The 22,062-nt window shown below is 40.8% G+C and overlaps 1 protein-coding gene across 2 annotated transcripts; it reads right to left on the bottom strand.

Moving 5' to 3' along the window:
• Positions 1-952: 952 nt before the first annotated feature.
• On the bottom strand, positions 953-21,103 carry trpm5 (transient receptor potential cation channel, subfamily M, member 5). 2 transcript variants are annotated; one of them, XM_078795819.1, is made up of 27 exons: positions 21,014-21,103; positions 19,849-19,913; positions 18,648-18,804; positions 18,390-18,570; positions 17,048-17,214; positions 16,762-16,939; positions 15,980-16,044; positions 15,431-15,616; positions 14,776-14,875; positions 14,497-14,615; positions 12,143-12,490; positions 11,831-11,974; positions 8,860-8,983; positions 8,571-8,716; positions 6,915-7,027; positions 6,730-6,831; positions 6,473-6,582; positions 6,324-6,334; positions 4,695-4,813; positions 4,471-4,603; positions 4,126-4,300; positions 2,681-2,849; positions 2,392-2,570; positions 2,177-2,309; positions 1,552-1,624; positions 1,363-1,453; positions 953-1,280 (listed from the first exon to the last, which is right to left on the bottom strand). In XM_078795819.1, the coding sequence occupies exons 1-27, from the start codon at positions 21,038-21,040 to the stop codon at positions 1,225-1,227; spliced, it is 3,471 nt and encodes a 1,156-aa protein (XP_078651945.1). In that variant the 5' UTR covers positions 21,041-21,103; the 3' UTR covers positions 953-1,224. The 2 variants fall into 2 exon arrangements, with proteins under 2 accessions (XP_078651945.1, XP_057944966.2); XM_058088983.2 differs by having other exon boundaries at positions 6,324-6,582.
• Positions 21,104-22,062: the final 959 nt, after the last annotated feature.

Consider the following 22,062-nt stretch of genomic DNA (forward strand, 5'->3'; position numbering starts at 1 on the left):
CACATCAATACGAACCAAACAAAGCAAAAATTTTAATCACTGTTTTCCAAAGTCAAAGCTCATGTGTGGATGAACATCTTGTTTAACCTACAACACAAATATAATGGGTCTGCTTTCATGGACTAAGGAAATTAAAATTATTCACATTTGAGAGGCTGACAAATAAAGGTTGACCATCGATTAAACATTGATTAATTGCTGCAGCTCTAATTCTACACATCTATTTACTGATTGGAAGAAGTTTAGAATTTTGAAAGTGCATAGGAGCCCTGTTGTTGCATTTGTCTGCCTATAGACTGACTGTTACGACAATGTAACTGGACTTTTTTTGACATACCTTTTTTCATTATCAGCACAAGCCGACTTCTGAACACAAGCTTTGGAGTGGAGTGACAATCATGTTAGTATGGTCTGTGGTTTATTTTGCCTACTAATTATGACTCGTTTTTGCTGACTGAAATGCTATACTGTTCATTAATTCATTCATTTGCTACCGCTCATCCTCACAAAGTCGCGGGGGTGCTGGAGCCTATCCCAGCTGTCTTCCGGTGAGAGGCAGGGTACACCCTGGACTGGTTGCCAGACAATGGAAGGGCATGCTAAAGGGTTGTTTTGTTTAAAAATAAAATGAGTTAATTCTAAAATTTTATGTCTTCAATAACTGTCAACTATGATAATTATTTCAATTGGTATGTTTTTTTTGTTTTTTACAATGAAACTTTCAAAAAGACTGATCATTGAAATGTGAAAAGTTGCTCTTGTAACTGCTGAAATTAAATAAAGATGACTGATCAGTGTGGCATGCAAAGCTTCCTACTAGGCTAAACTAAAACGAGTTACGTCCATGTATTATTCTCATTTAAAACATGATCAGAGTACATAGGCTGGAGTTAAATATTAAAACCAAGCTGGCATCAAGGTTTTTATACAATTTATTAATTTTTTTCCCCCACAAAACCAGCGTTGTCATCTATGACATAAAATGTCATAATCTCAAATCTTCTTTACTGATTAAAAAAAAAACTTCAAAACAAACATCATTTTCAATTGCCCGTATTATTCTTAAGAATGTCTAAAAATAGTATGATCAATCTGAATTTCCCTCCTTACTAATTCATACTATACATACTAATTCAGTTTTTGCTCCTCTTTGCTGTCGCCCTCCCGTTTAACTATTTTCCCTTATTACAGCTATGTACTAATGGTCAGTGTAACAACATTTGCTTATTTGTCTTTTTTCTTGGGTGGATTTTGAGGGGCATCATTGCTTGCCTTCCAGCCTGCCAAAAACACGACCATTTTGTGGCCCATTAGGTAACATTAGAGTATGGTGATATTAGCCATTTACCATTAACCACTTACTTGGAGCAGTTGGAGCCTCTTTCCCACATTTCAGTGTGCTGAGAGCAAAGCATTCTGCCATCCAGGACAACACCTCACCGCAGTATCTGACCTACAGATACAAATCCACTGTATGTATGGTATTACAGTACTCTCTTACAGCCGTCTATATGAGATACACATTTTTAAAAAAGGATCCTTTGGGCATACTTGAGCCTCCATGGATGCCAGTCGTTTCTCCTGGTCCTTCACCCCACCGATGATCCTCAGCAAGCTTTGAACCCTGAACAGTAAATAAACGTAAAATAATACACATGGTTCATTATAACTTAATTTAGCATTCACGTAGCGTTTAATGAAACAATATTTTGTTGCATGATATACCATCAAGCAATACAGGTCAGTTTTCACGTTTTGCTGTGAGATTATCAAAAGTTGACATTTTCCAAAATACTCAATATGACCTGAGCCCCCCCCCCCCCCCCCCCCCCCCCCCGCAGGCATCTCTGTGTGGAGTTGTGGGTGTGTGGGTTTTTTACTCCGGTTTCCTCCTACATTCCAAAAAACGTGCTAGGTTAATTGACGACTCCAAATTGTCCATAGGTATGAATGTGAGTGTGAATGGTTGTTTGTCTATATGTGCCCTATGATTGGCTAGCGACCAGCACAGGCTGGAATAGGCTCCAGCATACCCTAGTGAGGATAAGTGGTAGAATGAATGTTGCACCCCACAACCTTTGTATGCAGCCCTTGGTGGAAAAAGTTTCTCCACACCTGCCTTATAGGAAAGTGATTACACGAGTTATGTAATTAAAGTGACAGAAGGAAAAACTACTTTGAGGATGTGCTCTTGAGTCGCTCCTCGCTGCTGTCCCAATGTTGGCGCTCGAGCTTTGCCAGGTAGTTTTCTTTCTGTACGGTCTCCCATGTTATCAGCCGCTGGTCCAATCCAGCCGGCAGCTCCCGCTCTAGTGTAACATACAATAAAATCCAACATGTCCACATGGGGATGAATATTGATAGGTTGAGTGTTATTATCAATCATCTCACCAAGATGCTCCTGCTTGGACTCGGGTTGCTTAACAAGGCTGAGGAGGAGCTGAGAGAGGTGGCTGATGATAATGAATGGTGGAGCCAGTGCTGGACGACTGTGGTACTCCACAATCAGGTTATATCTCTGGAACTTCCAGAAAATATCAGTGTTGCCTTGTACAACTTGGAATGTGTAGCTACACGCCGCAAAACAAAAATAGACAGCATATTTTAGAAGCATTAAACATGCCTGCAATTGAGCAGATTTCCATAAATACATAAATCTTGCAGCTTGTGAACTTCTAACCTAAACATGGCAATGAGCAGGTTGAGCAGCAGGACATTGGTGACGAGAAGAAAGATGACCAGAAGCAGGATCACCAGCCAGTTGGCATAAACATTAGGACATGGTGGCTGTCGGCCCATGATAATCTCCTCTGAGTCATTGGTGCAGTTCATTTCAGGCATCCGTGCAGCTGCATTATCACACAAACAAATGGGCTTTATTGCAGATGACTGAATTTAGGGCAGCGCCTGCTGCATAGATGAATACAATAACACCTTAGATGTGACATGGGTGCTAAATAGGGGTGTTACGAGACACCGAACTCACAAGACAAGACCATACACAATTTATTGTGATTATTGTCCCACCAATTGATGCTAAACGATACTGTTGTCTCAATTTTTTGAGACCAAATACATCGCTGTTATGATAATATATAATGGTAATAAATAAATAGTATATCATAATAATGCAATACTTTCCGTCATCTTTCACTAGAAGTCGTGAGATTATGTAATCGGCAAATTTGCATATCATTTGCATATGATGTAACAGATGGTGTAGGAAAAAAGCACAACTTTGTGGAAAAAAGTGAGTAAAAACACCTTAATTATGTTTAGAACTACAAATAATTGGCCATCAAAATTAACAAATTTTAATATTTTATCTTGCCAAGAGCCTACCATCTTTTATCTTGCAGTGAGGACTACTTGTTTAATTTAATTTACACATGGACAGGTAAGTGACGGAGTCTGAATGAGTAGTAATTTATCAAAGATTAAGAAACATTTCGGCGGCACGGCGGTCTAGTGGTTAGTGCGCAGACCTCACAGCTAGGAGACCAGGGTTCAATTCCATCCTCGGGCATCTCTGTGTGGAGTTTGCATGTTCTCCCCGTGCACGCGTGGGTTTTCTCCGGGTACTCCGGTTTCCTCCCACATTCCAAAAACATGCTAGGTTAATTGGTGACTCCAAATTGTCCATAGGTATGAATGTGAGTGTGAATGGTTGTTTGTCTATATGTGCCCTGTGGTTGGCTGGCGATCAGTCCAGGGTGTACCCCGCCTCTCGAAGACAGCTGGGATAGGCTCCAGCACCCCCCGCGACCCTCGTGAGGAAAAAGCGGTAGAAAATGAATGAATGAATAAGAAACATTTCCATTCTAGACGCCAGTAAAACAGGGCGTTGCCCACACGCGTAAAGCCCCGGATGGCGACTGTGCATGACTGCGTTCAGGCTGGGCAGGCATCTCAGCAGCACCCTCCACTGCTCAGTGAGAACACAAAATGCACAACAATGTCTGCTTTCACTTTTAAGTCCCAAAATACCAGAAAACTCTCCAACGACTCTCCAAGTCGATATTGTGTGCTATTTGCAAATTGAAATCTCGTTCCATTCTAATCTTGCAAGATCCCATGACTCTAGATCTCGTAAAACTCTTAGTGCTCTTAGGTAACACTATTCACCGTCTATTTCCTCCAGGGGAATCTGGCCAAAAATGTGCAGGTAGGGTCGATACAAGGCTCTGCGAAACACCCAGTCAATCCGCGGGTCATTTGGATGCAGAAGCGCCTGTGTGGCCACTCCATATGCGATAAGCCACACACTCAGGAAAAAGAGGAAAAAGAAGACATCCTTCATCTGGAAAGGAAGAGCAAAGCCAAATCATTAGTTACAGCAAAACGCAATGAGATCCAATAGTTGTAATGAGCCGTGGGTGAAAAATAGACAGTTTCCGCATATCAATTACTTCCTGGTGAGTTTAAATGTAGTATACAGTTTCATTGTTACAAGATTTGAGATTTGGACACCATTCTCTCCACGATGATGATCTTTGGCCCAAGTTGCTTATGAATGGCAAAGATGTGTATCAGCCGCAGTGTGAACACCATGAAGTCTATAGCCAGAACTGTCCTTCCTGCCTCGTAGGTTCCCTCAATCATTCTGCCATCCAGACAAGCAAAATGTATGTTTTTCATTCAAGCCGCAAAGACACTGCAGGGGATTTTAGTCAACAGTGTACGTCTGTGTGTACCTGCAGGAAACACCAACGACAAAGAGTGAGATGGCAACCATGTCACACTTGTTCCAGTTGTCCTCCACGTAGATCTTGAACTTCTTCAAGATGTTCATCTCTTCATCTGAGAAGAAGCTCTGCAATATGACACATTTGTTTTGTTTTTTGTTATTTAAATTGGATAAAATATTGAATGATACCATATAAAATATAGAAGTCGGTACACGTATTGTCATGTAAATACAATTTTATACAATGGAGAATCTTCAAGGCCACCACTAACGTTGTTGCCATGAAGTTTTTCATGGAAATGCTTTTACCATAGTAAATATAAGAATGAACACAATTAGCAGGATTACAATGAATCGTGGAGGGGTTTGAGTGCCCAGTGAGCCTAGGTGCTAAGCAAAAATAGTGCGCTATCTGCTGACTATAGACTGAACTGAACTTGCAGTGGTAACAGTCATTTGTTATACAAAAATAAAGACATACGGGGGACAAGTACAGTATTTTACAGAGTACCATAAATACATTGTGATTTTCTAACCTGACCCTCTCATTGCATTCTTGGATAGGGATGCCTGATTCTAATTCTAATTTAGAACACATTCTAAAGTGAAAAAGTCCAAGCTTTCATATACACTATACACTTGGGGTGTTTTACTAATAAAGCCGACAAAAAGTGTCACTTCATTATCATGAAGTACTGTGCCTATAGTATAGTACGACATTTCATAGTATATGTTTGAGCGGCGTGTGCGTGCTCTCATGGCATTCAGAGGATGCTGATGATATGTACTATTTTGTACAGGTCAATAGGTGTCGCTAATGTTACATTGATGATTGGTGGTTGATGACGATAGCCACAGAACAGGAAGTAAAAGAAGAAGAACAACAGGAAACTCTCCCAATGCTAACATATTCATTCATTCACGGGGGGTCCTGGAGCCTATCCCAGCTGTCCTCGGGGGAGAGGCAGAGTACACCCTGGACTGGTGGCCAGCCAATCACAGGGCACATATAGACAAACAACCATTCACACTCACATTCATACCTATGGACAATTTGGAGTCACCAATTAACCTAGCATGTTTTTGGAATGTGGGAGGAAACCGGAGTACATGCAAACTCCACACAGAGACGCTAACCACTCGGCCCCCTTGTAGCCATGCTATCTTATTTTGTCTTATTATGCCTACTATATTGGGCTCTAATAATGTATTAATTAATTAATTAATTAATACTTTAAAAAACATTTTTAGAAAGCTGTAAACAGGTTGTATATACTTTAACTATGAAATTATTACATTTATAAATAAGGAATACCACTTCCACTACGGTTGGGTAAGTGGTATAGAAAATGGATGGATGATTGGATGCACGTGTTGCTAAAATGTGATGGGTTGCTGAAAGTATTCCACAAACAACATATATTTTAAAAATATAAATATCTTTTGCATTTGACTGAGACTGAACCTAATTTAGAACTTCAGCTCAGGAAAAGATTTAATTAGTGTCACACTGTGATAGAGAAAGAGGATGACTTCAAATTGAGTTCCAATTTCCATGCGGTATGCTTCAAATTCATTTTGTTGTGAATTAAAGGATCTTATATACATATTCTGTATATGTGTGAACTAAAGTCACCTGTCGAAGTTCTTCCAGCACCAAGGTGAAAACCCAGAAGTAGAGCATTATCTCTGGGGCTCCAGGGCCGAGAGGAGGTGGTGGGCGAAAGTCCAGCAGGAGCACGTAGGTGAAGAGGAACAAAAAGGCGAAGTACATGATGACATTACCGAGGAACACTGTGACAGGAGCACTCCAGAAACGACGCCAGCGGCGAAGTAAGAAACGCCACCACACTGCTGCACAGCTCTGATCTGCCGGGCCTCCTGGTGGAGAGTCCCTTGGGAAAAATAGATTCATTTTTTTTGTGGTTGTAGTTTGCAGTGGTGCATTGAACCATACCGAGTGGTGTTGCAGCGTATTTAACGAGAAGTCTTAATCAAAGTGACAGTACTTTGGGTTCATTTGAGTATTGTTGCAAACTCACAGAGGGTCATCTTCATCTGTTAACAGTAGAACCTTCTCCGTGTCCAAACTGTCCACCTCCATAAACTGTTCTTCGTTGTTACGATGATCTAGCTCCTCATCACTGAAGAACACACACAACATAAAAAAAAAAAATCATTCAACAGACAAAAATGCAAAAAAGACAAAAAATCAAAAGGGTCTCACCAGAACTTTATAAGATGAGTCCAGATTAAAGGTGGACAGAAGAAAGACACGACAAGTTTGGAGATGGCTGTGTCTGTTGTCATTGCTCCCCACCAAATCTTTGTGAGGAGAGCCTGAAGCAGTTGAGAAAGTAAGTAAAACTAATTTAAAAATATGTAATTAAGCAATTAATTGTTATTTTTTGGTGTAAAACAACATACAGTACATTTTTATTTGCCTAAATCAAGCATTTTCAAGCAAAAACTACATGAACTAAAATACAAATATAAGGTGCATTTAAAGACGCTGGGAATAAAATGTAGTCACGAGGTGTCAGTAATATTACTGTAATATTCAGTGAGGCATACGATTGAAGTTGATCGCACAGGCAGAATAACCCCTAATAAAAATTCTAATAAAAAACGATTTTGCGGCTGTAACTCACCAAGATGAAACTCAACTCTGAACCCTGACATCACTTCCTGTCTGCCACTCACTCTGCTCCCTTAGGCAACGCATTTAGCAGGCGTACACACAGGCGTATGACTCTTATTTATGTCTAAAAATGCTTTATTAAGAGTGGCTAGCACGCAGGCCACACTGCTAAAAGACCAGGGTTCGTTTCCCCCCTTGGGCATCTCTGTGTGGAGTTTGCATGTTCTCCCCGTGCATGCGTGGGTTTTCTCCGGGTACTCCGGCTTCCTCCCACATTCCAAAAACATGCTAGGTTAATTGGCGAATCCAAACTGTCCATAGGTATGAATGTGAGTGTGAATGGTTGATTGTCTATATGTGCCCTGTGATTGGCTAGCTGCCCGAAGACAGCTGGGATATATTTATAAGAGGGCATAGAAACACTTCTGGTTTGTGCCGCTAACTATTTAGTTGATAAATGGCCATAAATGAAAGTATTAAATCTATAAATAAGGAATCACTTACCGGGTCACTTCTGGAAGCAATTAATTGAGTAATTAAAAATGAATTTAATTGGGCCCTCTCACTTATCCTTCTGCTAACATGTGCATATTTCAGACATAGTAGATTAGTAGATTAATCATGATTAATTCATTTGTAAACCGAGGTTGATCTTTTTCCAATTTTTAATCATTGGCAGATTTAATTTTTTGTGTGATAATTTCCCATCCAAAATTGCGTTTAAATCAGCCATGAGTAGGTTACCCCACAAGAGGGCAGGCTCGAGTAAGCCTTCAAAATGTCTGCCTGGCAGTCTGCTTGCAGTGCCCATGAAAGTATTTTAACCTAGTTAATATGGTGATTTTGCCCATTAATCAAATAATACCACATGGTGTGTGGACCACTACCTTCTTCATAGCTGTGCTAATGCAGCAAAATGCCTTAATTGAGCACCTGGTGACATTTTGTATCAATATTATGTCCAAACATAAAATATTAACTAGATTAATGCTGTCAGTTACCCATTTTGATGGATCACAGTAAAATATATAAAAAACTTCCTTCTGACAGCAAACACTAATTTGTTCTCAATGACTTTGCCAGACAAGGTTAAATGTCATTTGAATAATACATGCAGGTAACAACAATAACAAAAAGAAAATGATCAACCAAGCTACACTGGAGTTGTATGATAATAAGTAATGCATGTAATTCAAATACAGTTACAAGAGAAAAAAAAACCCTCATGTGAGGATTTTTTACCTGCACTCCATCATGTGCAAAAAAGGACTTGGCATCAGCTTCAGTTGCCAGGTTGAGGACTGTAGATTTGCTCCAGCACTGCGTTCTCCTTACTAATAATGCATATGCCCTGTCCTCACTGTTGGAGTAGCACTCTCCAAAGACATCTGTCATGATATAAGCTGCACTTGAACAATATCCACTTTATTATTTTGAAGACAGTAAAATAAATGCATCTGCATCTTTTGCATAGGTTCACCTGTTTTTTCCCTTCTGCTTCCATCCTTTATAGCACTGATGATGTACTCACCAAGGGCAAACTGCTCATACTTGGCCTCCTTCATGCTACGTGCAGACTCGGCCTCAGATTCAAGTCGTGCCATCTCCTTTAGAATTTTACACCCCGCCAGCGCCGCTGCCACCGCCTCTGGGCCCTGTAGGGATAAAAGAAACATGAATCCAGGGTATCAAGTTTACAATCTTATCATACATCACAATTCATTTGACTTGACTCCACATGTTCATATCTATCTGTTAACTGGGATTTAGAGAAATATGGTTGCGTGGCCTGAGGTCTACAGGCCACCTGGTGTCGACTTCTTTACATTTGAATTGTTGCACATAATGCCGTGATTCTTCGTCCGGGACTTTATGAATTTATTCCTGGCACATGGAAGCATTCTATTCTTGTTGAAATATGGAAGTGCTATGATTGCCTGGCCTGGCTATCCAGCCTCTCGCACCAAGTCAGCTGGGTTCGGCTGAGGAATGAGGAATGAAAACGTGAATGGCAATGTGTTATTGTTATGATTATTTTTGTGTTATTGTTATTGTGCCTGAGATCATTTGAATCCTCAATACAAGCCGGTTGTTCACGTCTGCTGCTTTGTTGGTGGTCTCATTGAACAATTACTGACACCTATCGACCTATGTAGAATCTACGTTCACAAGTTGGTGGTCTTAATGGCTTATTTCATAGTTTCCCAAAGCGGGGTACACAGATTGCCATGGGGGTACGTGAAGAAAAAAGGCTTGACTACATTAGCGCCGAACACTGAGATTTACGTAATGCACTCGAACGCCTCATGTGAACAGTCCCAGACAGTAGTACAGTGCAGAACAAAGGTAACAGTATGAAGTTGTTCTGAGTGCGTGTTTAATTTTGAGAGTGTCATCTTTGGGTGTTGCGGACAGTTTTTTCCGTGGTCCTTGAACATGTCATTTGCGATGCGTGATGTGTCTGACATTGTGTATGACTGCATGGACAGATGTGTATTTTCTATTTTCTAGGATGGATGTATTGCATGCTACTGAACAACACGATAATGACAAGACTATATTGCTCATGTAGTCCTAACTGGTGTTAGGACCTGGGATAGCAGTGAGGTGGCAGTGCAAGGGCCCGAATAGAAAAGAACAGCATAAATTAAAGTATTTGTAATGTGTTATTGATTCCTTATCTGTCCTGCATTAATGATAAAAAAGAGTAACAAGTGAGCTAAAAATAAACCTTAATATAGCGAATGAAACTTAAATGAGTCCTTTCTGTTGTTCATTTGGACATTATTGGAAATTTCATTTACCTCCCTAATAAAGTTTCTGTTTTTACACGCTCCTCTCAATTTTCTGGTGATTAGCAGGATCAAGAAAATGCCACTGAGCTGAGAGGAGATAAACCAAGAGCATCTTGGGATGTTTGTCTTAGAAAGATGGAATGGAATGAAGTATCTCACAGGTGCAACCTGACCTTTAGTTGACAATAGAATTGGTGCTGTCATTTCCGTATTAGAGCATCCTCAACAGGAACACACTGAGGTGTGTATATTATATTCTGTCATGACCAAAAGAGAAATAGTCTAAAAGCTGCATTTTTTAATCTACTGCTACAAAATGTGTTAAAAGGCAATGTAGACTAAATTGATAGTTCAAAGGTTGTACAATTAACACATTATACATTTTATAAGGAAAGGAAAATATTCCATTTATAAATAAGGAATGCTACTTGTGGAAATTCACTTATCTGGAATCAATTAATCATGAAACACATGGGATTACTGTACTTTACAATGTGCTTGAATCATTTTGATTGCATTTTGAACATACGTTCAGTTTTTTAATGTCCCCAGTTTTCATACAATTTGGTTTTCAATTAAAATTTTTGCCTAAATATTTGCTCTGATGGCACAATATCACACCTAACAAACTAGTCTGTGTGCCCTGCACCGTATCAGTGTTGATGGGAAGCTTCTTCATAAAAATGTATTTTTCTTAATATTTTTGGGTGTTGGGAACAGATTCATTGGATTTACATGATTTCATATGGGAAAAATTTGTATCGTTCGTCTGACCTTTTGGGATGAATTAATAAAGACAACCAAGGTACTCCTGTATATTATTATCAGTAATAATCTTATTGCCCGAATGGAAGTTTGAATGAAATTGTACAGTGTCCATTACATTTTTCAGCGTATTACATTTTATGTATGGATGCATAATCAGTATGATATGAGTCTTCGGCCCACATTATGCATGTACAATAGGAGATACAGTATTTGCATGAAACAAAGATAATTACTATATAGTGAGGCTTACAACATGAGAGATACTTCAAACAGTCAAACTTCAGCCAGTGTGTGGCTGATACAAGCATTAGTGGTAAGGGCTTGATGCACCCTTTGAATGAAATTACCATACCTCCTGCTAATTTAAAAACATGCAGCGAAAGAGCGCACCAGGGTGACTACTTGAGGGATTGCAGTAATTGGTGTGCTCGGTCCAGGGAAGGCCAGTAACAGACTCAAAGCTTACAAAGTAGATGGAATTGATTGATGTCACTGAAACTATTCGTAAAAGCTTTACCCCTGTTTCTCATTAGCAGCATCAAGCCTCGTTCTTACAGATGAACGCTCTGGAGTTCATCTCAGCCCTTGATAAAAATGCAGGTTTCTTCCGGTGTCTACTTTTATTGTGTCAGGTTGTGACACGCACCAGTGACCCCCATCAAATACACTACATGTGCCAGAACACTTCCATCCATCCATCCATTTTCTAGACTGCGTGTTCTCATTAGGGCCACGGCAGGTCGCACCCTCACATATATGGACAAATTAGAGTGTCCAATTAACTTATCATGCATGTTTTATGTTTTGTGTGGTCAACATGCTAACCACCAGGTCACGACTAGAACACTTTATCCGTGAAATTAGCATACTGCTGCCAGACAAATGTATGCTGCTGATTGAGCCACAATATTGTGATGGAAATAAATGGACAAGACTGACCATGGCCCAAAAGTAGTTAGCCATCTGCTGTCGGTTCTGAAGGACGGCCCAGAGGAAAAGATCTCTCCAAGGATGTTGGCATCGCTCTTCCAGTTCAGCCAGATTCTTCTGGCTGTGGAACAGTCGACCCTTTGCTTGCTTTTCCTGTCACACAAAAATAATCCAGGGTCTTGAGGATATAACATAACAGAGAAACATTTTGTTCAATTCTTAATTCACTTAAATCTTGTGTCAAAATACTATTGAGAGGTTTGCCTTTCAGGGATGGATTTACTGAATCTGTAAGCGGTGGTATTGTAGTGTGTTACTCACTGTGGGAATCTTTTGGTAAAAACCTTTGCAGGAGTCATGGAGAAAGTCCTTGAGCACTTTGGCGACCTCATAAAGTGTGAAACGTGGTTTTCGCTCCCCTTGCTCAGTAGGGTAGTGCCCAGGAGGCCCTGGTGTCCTTGCAGTGCCAAGCAGACGTTGTTTCTCCTCATATTTTTTAAGGAGCAAGTTATGGAGGAGACTCTTCTCCGACACCGACCAGTAAAGCTCTTGTAGACGTCCGTAGGTGAGGAACTCTCCCAGGTTAACACCGTTGTCGACAAAAAGACGTACAAAGTCTGGTTTGTCATTGATCAGTGCATCCATCATCACTTCTTGGAGGTTGCATGCCTGCAGACACCATGATTGGGTGACTCACGTTGCAGTGATACTGGTTTCATTTGCCTAATTCCCATCTTTGATGTGTGACTTCAAGGCAAAAGACTTTCCCAGTTTCCCAGTGTGGGTCGACATACACAGGCAAACTACACTCTCTTAAACATTTTCATCCTGCCTGCTGGACATTTGCAAATTCTTTTTTTGAAACCTTTAACATTGAAACTGTCACCGGCAATAGTGCATTGGAGGAGGTCTTTCCTCAATCCGTTCCATAATTTCTTTCCACATACTGATATGCTGAAGGTTTGTAATGTTGTTCACTTGTCCACTTTGTCCGATGTGATGTCTGTGAACACAACCCCTCATTGCTCACAATAACGTGATTTAAAGTGTGATTCAAATGTTGTACTACTACTAAAGAGACTATCCATCCATCCATTTTCTATACCGCTTAACCTCACAAGGGTCGCGGGCATGCTGGAGCCTATCCCAACTGCTTAAGAGACTAGTGTTAGACTTGTTAGACTTATGTGGTGTATTCTAGCTTGATTGCCATATTCAGTTCATTTGGAGCTCTTAATGCATCTAAATATATATCTTCATTTGTCTCTCCATTCATTAAATACAGTAACAATGGGTATATTTCAGACATAGTTGCTAATGGTGATTAATCATGATTAATTAGTTTTATATATATATATATATATATATATATATATATATATATATATATATATATATATATATAATATATATATATACATATATATATATACATATATATATATATATATATCAACTCACAGCTAGGAGACCTGAGAAACCTCCGGTTTCCTCCCACATTCCAAAAACATGCTAGCTTAATTGGCGACTCCAAATTGTCCATAGGTATGAATGTGAGTGTGAATGGTTGTTTGTCTATATGTGCCCTGTGATTGGCTGGCCACCAGTCCAGGGTGTACCCTGCCTCTCACCCGAAGACAGCTGTGATAGGCTCCACCACCCCCACGACCCTCGTGAGGATAAACGGTAGAAAATGAATGAATAATTAATCATCATTAGCAACTTTGTCTGATATATATATATATATATATATATATATATATATATATATATAGAGCTATATATAGAGCAGAGCTACTCCTCATTTTTGTCACATTTACTTTCATAGCTTTCCAAGCCAAACAAAGCCATAACAACATGCTGGTATTCACAACTCACATTTATTATCCAGCCACTTTTCACATTATTAATTGAAAACCTGAATGAACCTCTTCTATGCCGGGGGAGGAGAGACAATGTGATATCGGTGCGCACAATGCCCGTTTCAAGAGGTACGTATTGTAGGGTATAGAACTTAGGGTATATCACTCTCAAAAGACGTCCCGCACACGGCAGACATGCTTGTTCTGAATGCTCCAGCGGGGGCGGAGCTGATTGGCCTTTTGAAGCATCATAGTACCATCCTTTTGATATTGGCTGATATCGATCAGCGTATTTTTCTGTGCGATTAAATGCGATTAATTCGGAGTTGGACAAACTGCAAAATGCAACTATGGACAAAATGCAATTAATTGCGATCAAATATTTGTATATATATTTTAACCAAGAACATTTTGTCCATCCCTGGTCTCCACAACAGGTATGAGCAGGAAACATTTCATTTAAAATGTAACAGAAAGGTAACTATTGTGTGTATTTAAACTGTAATTGCTTTAAAAGGCAGAATGTGCGTCATTTGGGGTTGCTTTCAAGGGGAGCAAGAACATGGTGACGTTATGGCATGTTGTGCCTGGTAGTACGATTACTTATAGCGTAAGATACCTGACACCAAACTGACTTTTGCAGGAGAAAGGAGCTGTTTCAAGACCACAGGGTGGACGTAATGTTGATCAGACTGCCATACTGCCGTGGCTGATTCATTGTCATTATTGCCGTGACCCAAATAGTCTATGCATACTGATATCAAATACAAGACAGGTTCAATTGGGCAGAACGAATAACCACGTACATCTCACCTTCCACTCAACATCCCCATTGAAGATGTCACTCTTGGCAATGTCCACACGGTTCCAGGCTACAGCCAGCTTCAATTCGTCAAGAAAGTCTTGGGCTTCCTGACTTTGGCTCTTACAAGCTGACACACACACACACACACACGCGCAAAATGTCAACTGTGTCATAACCTGCAAATGGCTCACATTTCAAGCTTCTATATCCATTGAAGTGTCAAGTCATAGTGCAGCTGTCCAAAATGTCATGTTTCTGGAGAGTATTTAACAAAAGAATTGCTCTACCTTTGACAAGAGCTTTGAGGATGACTGTGTCCAACTCAGAGCTTTCTTGTTCAGGGTCATGGACAGTGAGGAGATGCCCATGGTCCAGTATCTTTTGGATCTGGTGGATGACACACAGTACTGTATTATAGAATACATTTTTATTTAGCTACATGGCATCCTGCAGAATATCAACAGTGGAGCGAACGCCGTTAGTCGGCAGCATATCGCCTCAACTGTCTGTGGTTTGATTGCTGTGATCCCAGAAGTGCACAATTAGATGCATGACAATATCAATGCCAGTGTCTGGTGTGACTTCTTAAATACTTGTCAGACAGCGATATTGCTCTCAACACAAAAGGGCGGAAGAAGCAAGTGTCGGGAAAACATTCACACTTCTATTCCACCAGTTTGCAATTCACCATTTACACAACCTCTGCTACAGCTCTTATAGTACCTCCAAAGAAGGGATATTTGTCATCTGTTTTCACACCCCTTCCTCCAAAATAGGATATGTTTATCTTCCCATAATTAGGCCATCACATAGAAATTTTGATAGAAGGAATCCCATTTTAGCTGCTCCCTTTCCCGGTGTGCCCTATTTAGTTGGCACCGATCAAGCCTTGTGACATGCATGACTGTATGCCCGCCTCCATGCTGTACACATCACCCTCACCAGCTTGACCCAGTTTCTGATGTCCGTGCTGTGGTAGGCATTCGGAAAGGTGTCCAGCAGCAGCCCGTGAACACTGTCTTTATCCCAGCAGCCCTTGTTGATGAGTGTGACAAGGATGTCAGCCACACCTCCTGAGCCTGCTAAAATCAGCCACGGCGTCGAATTGCCAATGCCTTTACACATACGCTGCAGGAAAGGACAGATTGCTGGTGTCAAACTTACAAACTCTTCATTAAAAAAACAAAAGGGCTAAATTGGCTAAAAACCTATACAGACAATTACAGAGAACATTGCTGGCTTTATTCTACATAATCTTCTCATTGACGTCTGTATTTATGCAAATAACTTGGTGGCATTTTCTGGCCAAAGAGATTACGCTGCAAGAAGAGAAACAAATAATGTGTTTCTCAGTCTAGCTTCATGAGGGGCAGAACCAAAACCTAATTCTCAGCTCCTTAGCCACGGTTCAGAGACAGAATGGGCACACTAAAGTGGCCAGCAATCATTGTTCAGAGTTACGTTTCAGAAATGTCAATTAACTAAGGCAACCTTCAGGATCCGAGGTTCTCCATGGACCAGCAGACATAGGACAGGGATCTCAAAACTTCCGGTACCTTCAAAACAGCATATATGCACATTGAAATGATGACGGTTCTCTTGCAAGACCTGGCAACACTGACACACCTACTTCGAGCTAGATGATGATTGATATTGGCTATCGGCTATTGGATATCTTCAATATCTGATATGAGCAGTCGATTCCAGGCTCTTATTGCAGTAGCAGCCAACATGTTAAAAAAAGTAGCAAGGAGTACTTGCACTCAGCTGCAGCTGTTGCAGCTGACTGCAAACCTTGTGATGCACAAATTCCCCGTGGTGGCTCAGAACCGCAGAAGATTAATGTGATCAACCTCATACACAGGAAACTCCCACAGTAATTGGCTATAACAGAAAATAGAGCCAGTGGTGAATACTATTGGGTTTAAATGATCAATGAAGCACCTCGAACACAGCAGTATAATGGCAAGCTACACTACATTTGAGATAAGGCCATCGTAAAAGAGTAAACTGGTGTGTTTTTCTCATACCGGAACCATACTGGTTCTGATGATGGTCCCTGTCTGAGTAACATCACTTGAGCAAGCCTTTTCTAATATTCCACACTACAACATAATTTGGCAGGCAGTGCATTAGGTACCTGGCCCTTCACTCAGGGTCTTGGATGGAACATTGTGTTGCTGTACAGGACCATCGTGGTGAAGAGAGAGCTGAGCTGAGAGCTGATACCCGGATAAGCGTCCTCCCCACCCACCCCCCACCTCCAGCTTTACCTCCATAGCCTGTGCGCTGAAGAGAGATGTGTTTGAGCAGCTTCACTCTCATTTCACTGGTAGCTCCAGGCCTGCTTGGATCCTCCTCCACCAGTACAAAGTGAGAGTGGTTGTTGTCCAGGGAATAAACCGACCCATGGGGTAAGTCCTGTGGCTTGTACACTGCTGGCTCACCCAACTTAAGGAGAGCAATACAATACAGATGACACAACACAGCATGTTAGTCATTGTAGACATTGCTCTCGGCTTTAAATGAGAAGAGTTTTATTGTAGCGTTGACGGACACCTTGTCACTGAGTAATGCCTCTCTGTTGTGGATCATGTTCCATGGTGCGATGCCAATGGCCACTACACGAACTTTTGCAGACGTGCTAGCCAAAGAGTGATCTCGTACAGCCTGGCCCACGTGCTTGGTGATGCCAAATCGAAGACCATTAGTCAAAATCCACGCCCCTGGAAAATAAGGATGTACCCACATTTGCATGCCCAAATTAGCTTTATTTGTCTATTGTGTGGCATCTAGGGCTGTAACTAATGATTCTTTTCTTAGTCCATTAATGTGAATGTTTTCCAGTGAGGTCCACATAACTTTTCCCTCCTCTGATGGGGGGCCAGGGTCAATTTGTTTGTTCACATTCCATGACTGGGAAAAAGTGAGGTTGTAGTAACTCATTCATTCATTTTCTACCGCTTTTTCCTCACGAGGGTCGCGGGGGGTGCTGGAGCCCATCCCAGCCGCCTCCGGGCAAGAGGCGGGGCACACCCTGGACTGATCGCCAGCCAATCACAGGGCACATACAGACAAACGGTTGTAGTAACTGTGATAAGTAAATTTCAATAGGATTTCGGACAATAGGAAGTACGGCCATTCTGATCCCCTAATGGCACATTTCCTGGTAGACAGGAAGTGATGATGAGGGTTCATAATTGTGTTTTAGCTTGTTGTTGGTAATGGCCATAACAGCAGCGTGCCTTATTATCCTGATTGTTATTATAAAAGTGAAGTCAATAGCGCTTGAAGTCTGGTGCTTGTTTCACCAAACAATTATTGACCTCTAGTGACCAGTGTACAGTACTACATTCACAATTTGGATTGTCTTCATAATGTCCTCTATTTGTCCATCCATTCTTTTTCTGTGCTGCTTATTCTCACTAGTGTCGCGTGGGTATGCTGGAGCCTATCCCAGCTGACTTTGGGGGAGAGGAGGGGTACACACTAGACTGGTCGCCACTGGCTTATTTTTTGTACTTTAGTTCATTTATGTATTGATTTTGCAATTTTTAAGCTTGAAAGTTATTCATTTGGGCAATAAATTGTGTGCAATTTGCTTAAATCCACATATTTTCTGACTCCTAATAGGCTGTATTCAACCATGAAACAGCATGATTTATTCAGCTGCAAAATTCAAACCATGATTTGGCGAGGGACAACCATACATCAATACATACCCGTACGCCTGCAAATACAAAGCTTGATTTTGTATTGGAGCTCACCATATACTATATGTAGGTCTTCCTTTTATCCTTGTATTGTCAATGTGAAGAGTGATGAAATACCTTTATAATCTGATTAGTGAAAAATGTGTGTCTACACAAGTTAAAGCTAGTTTAGGCTCCTTCTTTCATACCTGTGCTCTGTGCCGCTTTCACAAGACCTTTTCTGAGAGTGTCCCGAAGCCAAGGCTTCATCTGAGCCAATTCATCTCCTCCCACTAGTGCAACTACTAGGTGTGGAGCAGCAAGACCCCACTCCTCTGTTAGCGTCTGGAAGATGTGTGCTGGGTCAGTGTTGCTCTGCACCCTTAAAAACTGGAATGAAAGTATGCAGATATTATCATTCCAGGTACTATTACTATGTATGTGTTTTCAATATTTATCTTGCCTACCTTTCCTTTGGTTTTGGTGGCACCAATGAATTCAATGTCACCCACTTTTCCAGTTAGCCACTGACTCTCCTTTGGCTTGATTCTCTTGGACGAGTCTGTGGTTACGTTCTCTGTGGTTTCATCCACTGTGGAGCAGCATGAACAGCCCTGGAAGACGCTGAAAGGAAAGCCAATGCAAGACATTTGTCACACACTAATAGTCACGCACAACAATAGTAGTATTTATGACCAGCAAAGGCATGCCGGTTAACTTCCTGGGGAAGTGTGCTCATGGGCTTCCCAGCATGCCTTGCGGGTTGCATACTAGCAGTGTTACTACAGCTATACAATCGTCCCTCGCCACTCTACAGTTCAAATTTTGCGGTTTCACATCATGGCTTTATGAAAACATTAATAGAAAAATCATGCTGTTTTGTGGTAGAATTTTTTTTAATTATGCATATTGAAGAACATTGTATGTGGTTTATGCCTAAATTAAGTATTATTAAGTATAAAAATGACAAAGACACTGTGAATCATCCATGGTATTCAACATTAGTCACTAGGTGTCAATAATGTTTGGTGAGACACACAATCGCCAAAACAACAGGCTTTTATTGCAGGTTTGAATTATCCCACAACAGGCACAATAATCTAAAACAGGAGCTAGTGTACCGTAACCCACGGCACTCAACTCCTCCAGGGAACACATTAATAGCAAACACACAGCGTGTCTTATTTATGTCTTCAATGGCATATTTTCACTTATTATGTCTGCTATGTTGGGTGATAGGAGTGTAAAAGGTGCCTTTGGGGTGTTATTTGATGGGCTCTCATGACAAAAAGTATTCCATTCTACTTCACGGATTTCCGTGAAGTAATCCCTCCAGCAAGCCCTCATTTATTACAGTTTATTGGTTGCAGACCCAACCATGATAAGTGAAAATTCACTTAAAAATGGAAAAAAATGGGAATATCAAGGGATCCAATGTATTTAATTATCTTGTCCGAAATGAGTCCTTATCAATAAATGTACAGTATATCTACTGTTGGATATACCCACTGGATCATTTTCCAAATGTTGAAAATGTTTCAATAATGTCTACAAAAAAATAAAATGTCTTTTGCAACTTCATTGAGTCATTGACGGCCAGAAAACAAAACAAAAAACTGTCTTGGACAGCCAACACACACACACACACACACACACACAATTACACACCGGTGCTCCTCTGACCAGTCCAGTACGTTCCCACATCGCAGGCATTGTGTCTGTGACTGCAGCCCCTGCCAACATGCAAACATGCCAATATTATATCCCTCAATAGCAATAATGACTCACCGCCCCTTTTCACATCATAAAAGCTTCTTAGAGACACTTGTGGTAATGCAAAGTTGGCAGAATTTCCATCCTCGCTTCCTATGCAAAGTGACTCTTGTCTTATGTTTGAACTGGAAATGCAAAAAGTCACTGTCTACTGGATGCCAACAGTGTCTGACTTTAATCCTTCTGATCAATTCAGAAAGATTTGTTTGCTCTTCTTCAAAGTAATTTTATGAAGTGATGTCTTGTGAATAGCGAGAGTCGGGGTAGCTCTGCTTGTTTCATTTTATAGAAATAGATGTGAAATGATCAGTTTCTCTGAGTGTTATTTACATGAAAACTTATAGAAATTGATTAAAACACTCATCTCTGAGGACCTTGAATTCATAAGCGTGTATGAATGAGCTCACAGTTGACATAAAAGCTGGGAGAGAAATTGGGTTTAGTCATTTGTTGTGAAGTGCGAGTGCAGGCCTGTTGAGGAAGCGGATATTTGACTGCAGGTTGGTCTGGTCATCTGGTCATAGTCTGGTCGGATAAAGACCATTAGGCAGGCAAATGAACTGATTTGCATGCAATGGGGAAATCAGCGGCCAACTGTGAGATTCACATGCACAAACAAAATAATCCCAATGTTCCTTTTCTGCAAGAGGTTTCCATGTAAATAATGCATCAAATACAGTACAGTAAACAACATACTCAACAATTCAGAACATGATGTACAGTACTTAATACTCCCTCCATCCATTTTCTAGGCCTCTTATTACGAGTTGCGGCGGTACGCCGGAGCCTATCCCAGCTGGGTACACCCTAAATCACAATTTAGTGTCAGCAATTAACCTAACATGCAAGTTTTTGTAATGTTGGAGGAAAAACCTACGCATGCACGGGGAGAACATGAGATTCAAACCCAGTTTTCCCGATCTCCTGATTCTGTGGCCAACATGCTAACCACTCCTCCACCGTGCTGCATACATTTTTCCATATATGTCCCAAGTAATCTTGACAATTGGACGAGGAGACAGAAATAACAGCAGGTCCTAGGCCGTTCTAGATTACTCACCAGAACATTGTCTCGTTTGTCCTGCATCACTGAGCGATCCTCTCCTCTTGGACCTCTAAGACCTGACAAGGCTGACAAGTGTACCTCACAAGTGGCATCAATCTGTTTAACCAATCACAGTCGCTACAACAATACCAACAAGGCCAGTCATTTGCATAAACTACTGAGCCACTGCACATCACATCACATTCACCACAAATTGTCCATAGGTATGAATGTGAGTGTGAATGGTTGTTTGTCTATATGTGCCCTGTGATTGGCTAGCTGCCCGAAGACAGCTGGGATAGGCTCCAGCACACCGCAACCTTCATGAGGATAAGCGGTAGAAAATGAATGAATGGACTGCCACAATATATTTATAAGAGGGCATAGAAACACTTCTGCTTTGTGCCGCTAACTATTTAGTTGATAAACGGCGATTTATCTTTTTAAAATGTCTGCTTTTAACCATATTTAATTTAATTTTAATTTAAAAAGCCATATGTGTTGGATTCTGAATCCAATCCGGAAGTATAGACTGTGTAGGCCAAAGTTTCTCAAGAAAAGAGGTTACTTTAAGACGTCTCTCAATGGTAAATAGCTTTAGCATTTTAGTGACATTACCAGTGTGTAAAAAACTCGGGTAGAGTGATTAGCAACCCCCCTTTGTAAGAATAAAATGTAAATACAATTATTATAGCGCTAGTTAATGTTAGAATAAAATGTAAATTCAATTATTATAGTGATAGTTATCACCCTTACATCCGTTTGCTTAGACAATAGACAATAGTCTTGAGTGTTTTAAAGGCAGGAACATTCCATGACCTGACCAGCAACTCCTAGCGCCACTAATCTTGCAGGTGCCTGGGAGTTCCAGCAGCAACCTTGAAGATGTTCCTGTTCATCATGCAAAATGTGCCAAGATAAGAACACATGCACAAAAAGTAATTATTCTCACATACACACACACACATAGACGAAGTACAGCTCGTGCAACTGCTTACTTGCCCCTCCTCTTAGAGTTGCACGACCATGTATTAGGGGCCTCCTAAAGAAAGTAAAAAGATTGG

The sequence above is a fragment of the Doryrhamphus excisus genome, linkage group LG13, assembly GCF_037039965.1.
Source record: "Doryrhamphus excisus strain RoL-2023G ecotype Guam linkage group LG13, RoL_Dexc_Guam_v1.1, whole genome shotgun sequence".
NCBI lineage: Eukaryota > Metazoa > Chordata > Actinopteri > Syngnathiformes > Syngnathidae > Doryrhamphus > Doryrhamphus excisus.

Bases quoted from the DNA above. Each gene is read 5' to 3' on its own strand.
- trpm5 (XM_058088983.2), bottom strand. From the start codon at position 21,040: ATGCAGGACAAACGAGACAATGTTCTG. The intron at 18,805-19,848 runs GTGTGTAATTGT...CTTTCCTTTCAG, and splicing joins GACTGGTCAGAGGAGCACCG to CGTCTTCCAGGGCTGTTCAT. The intron at 7,028-8,570 runs GTAAAAAATCCT...CAACTGCTTCAG, and splicing joins TTGCACATGATGGAGTGCAG to GCTCTCCTCACAAAGATTTG.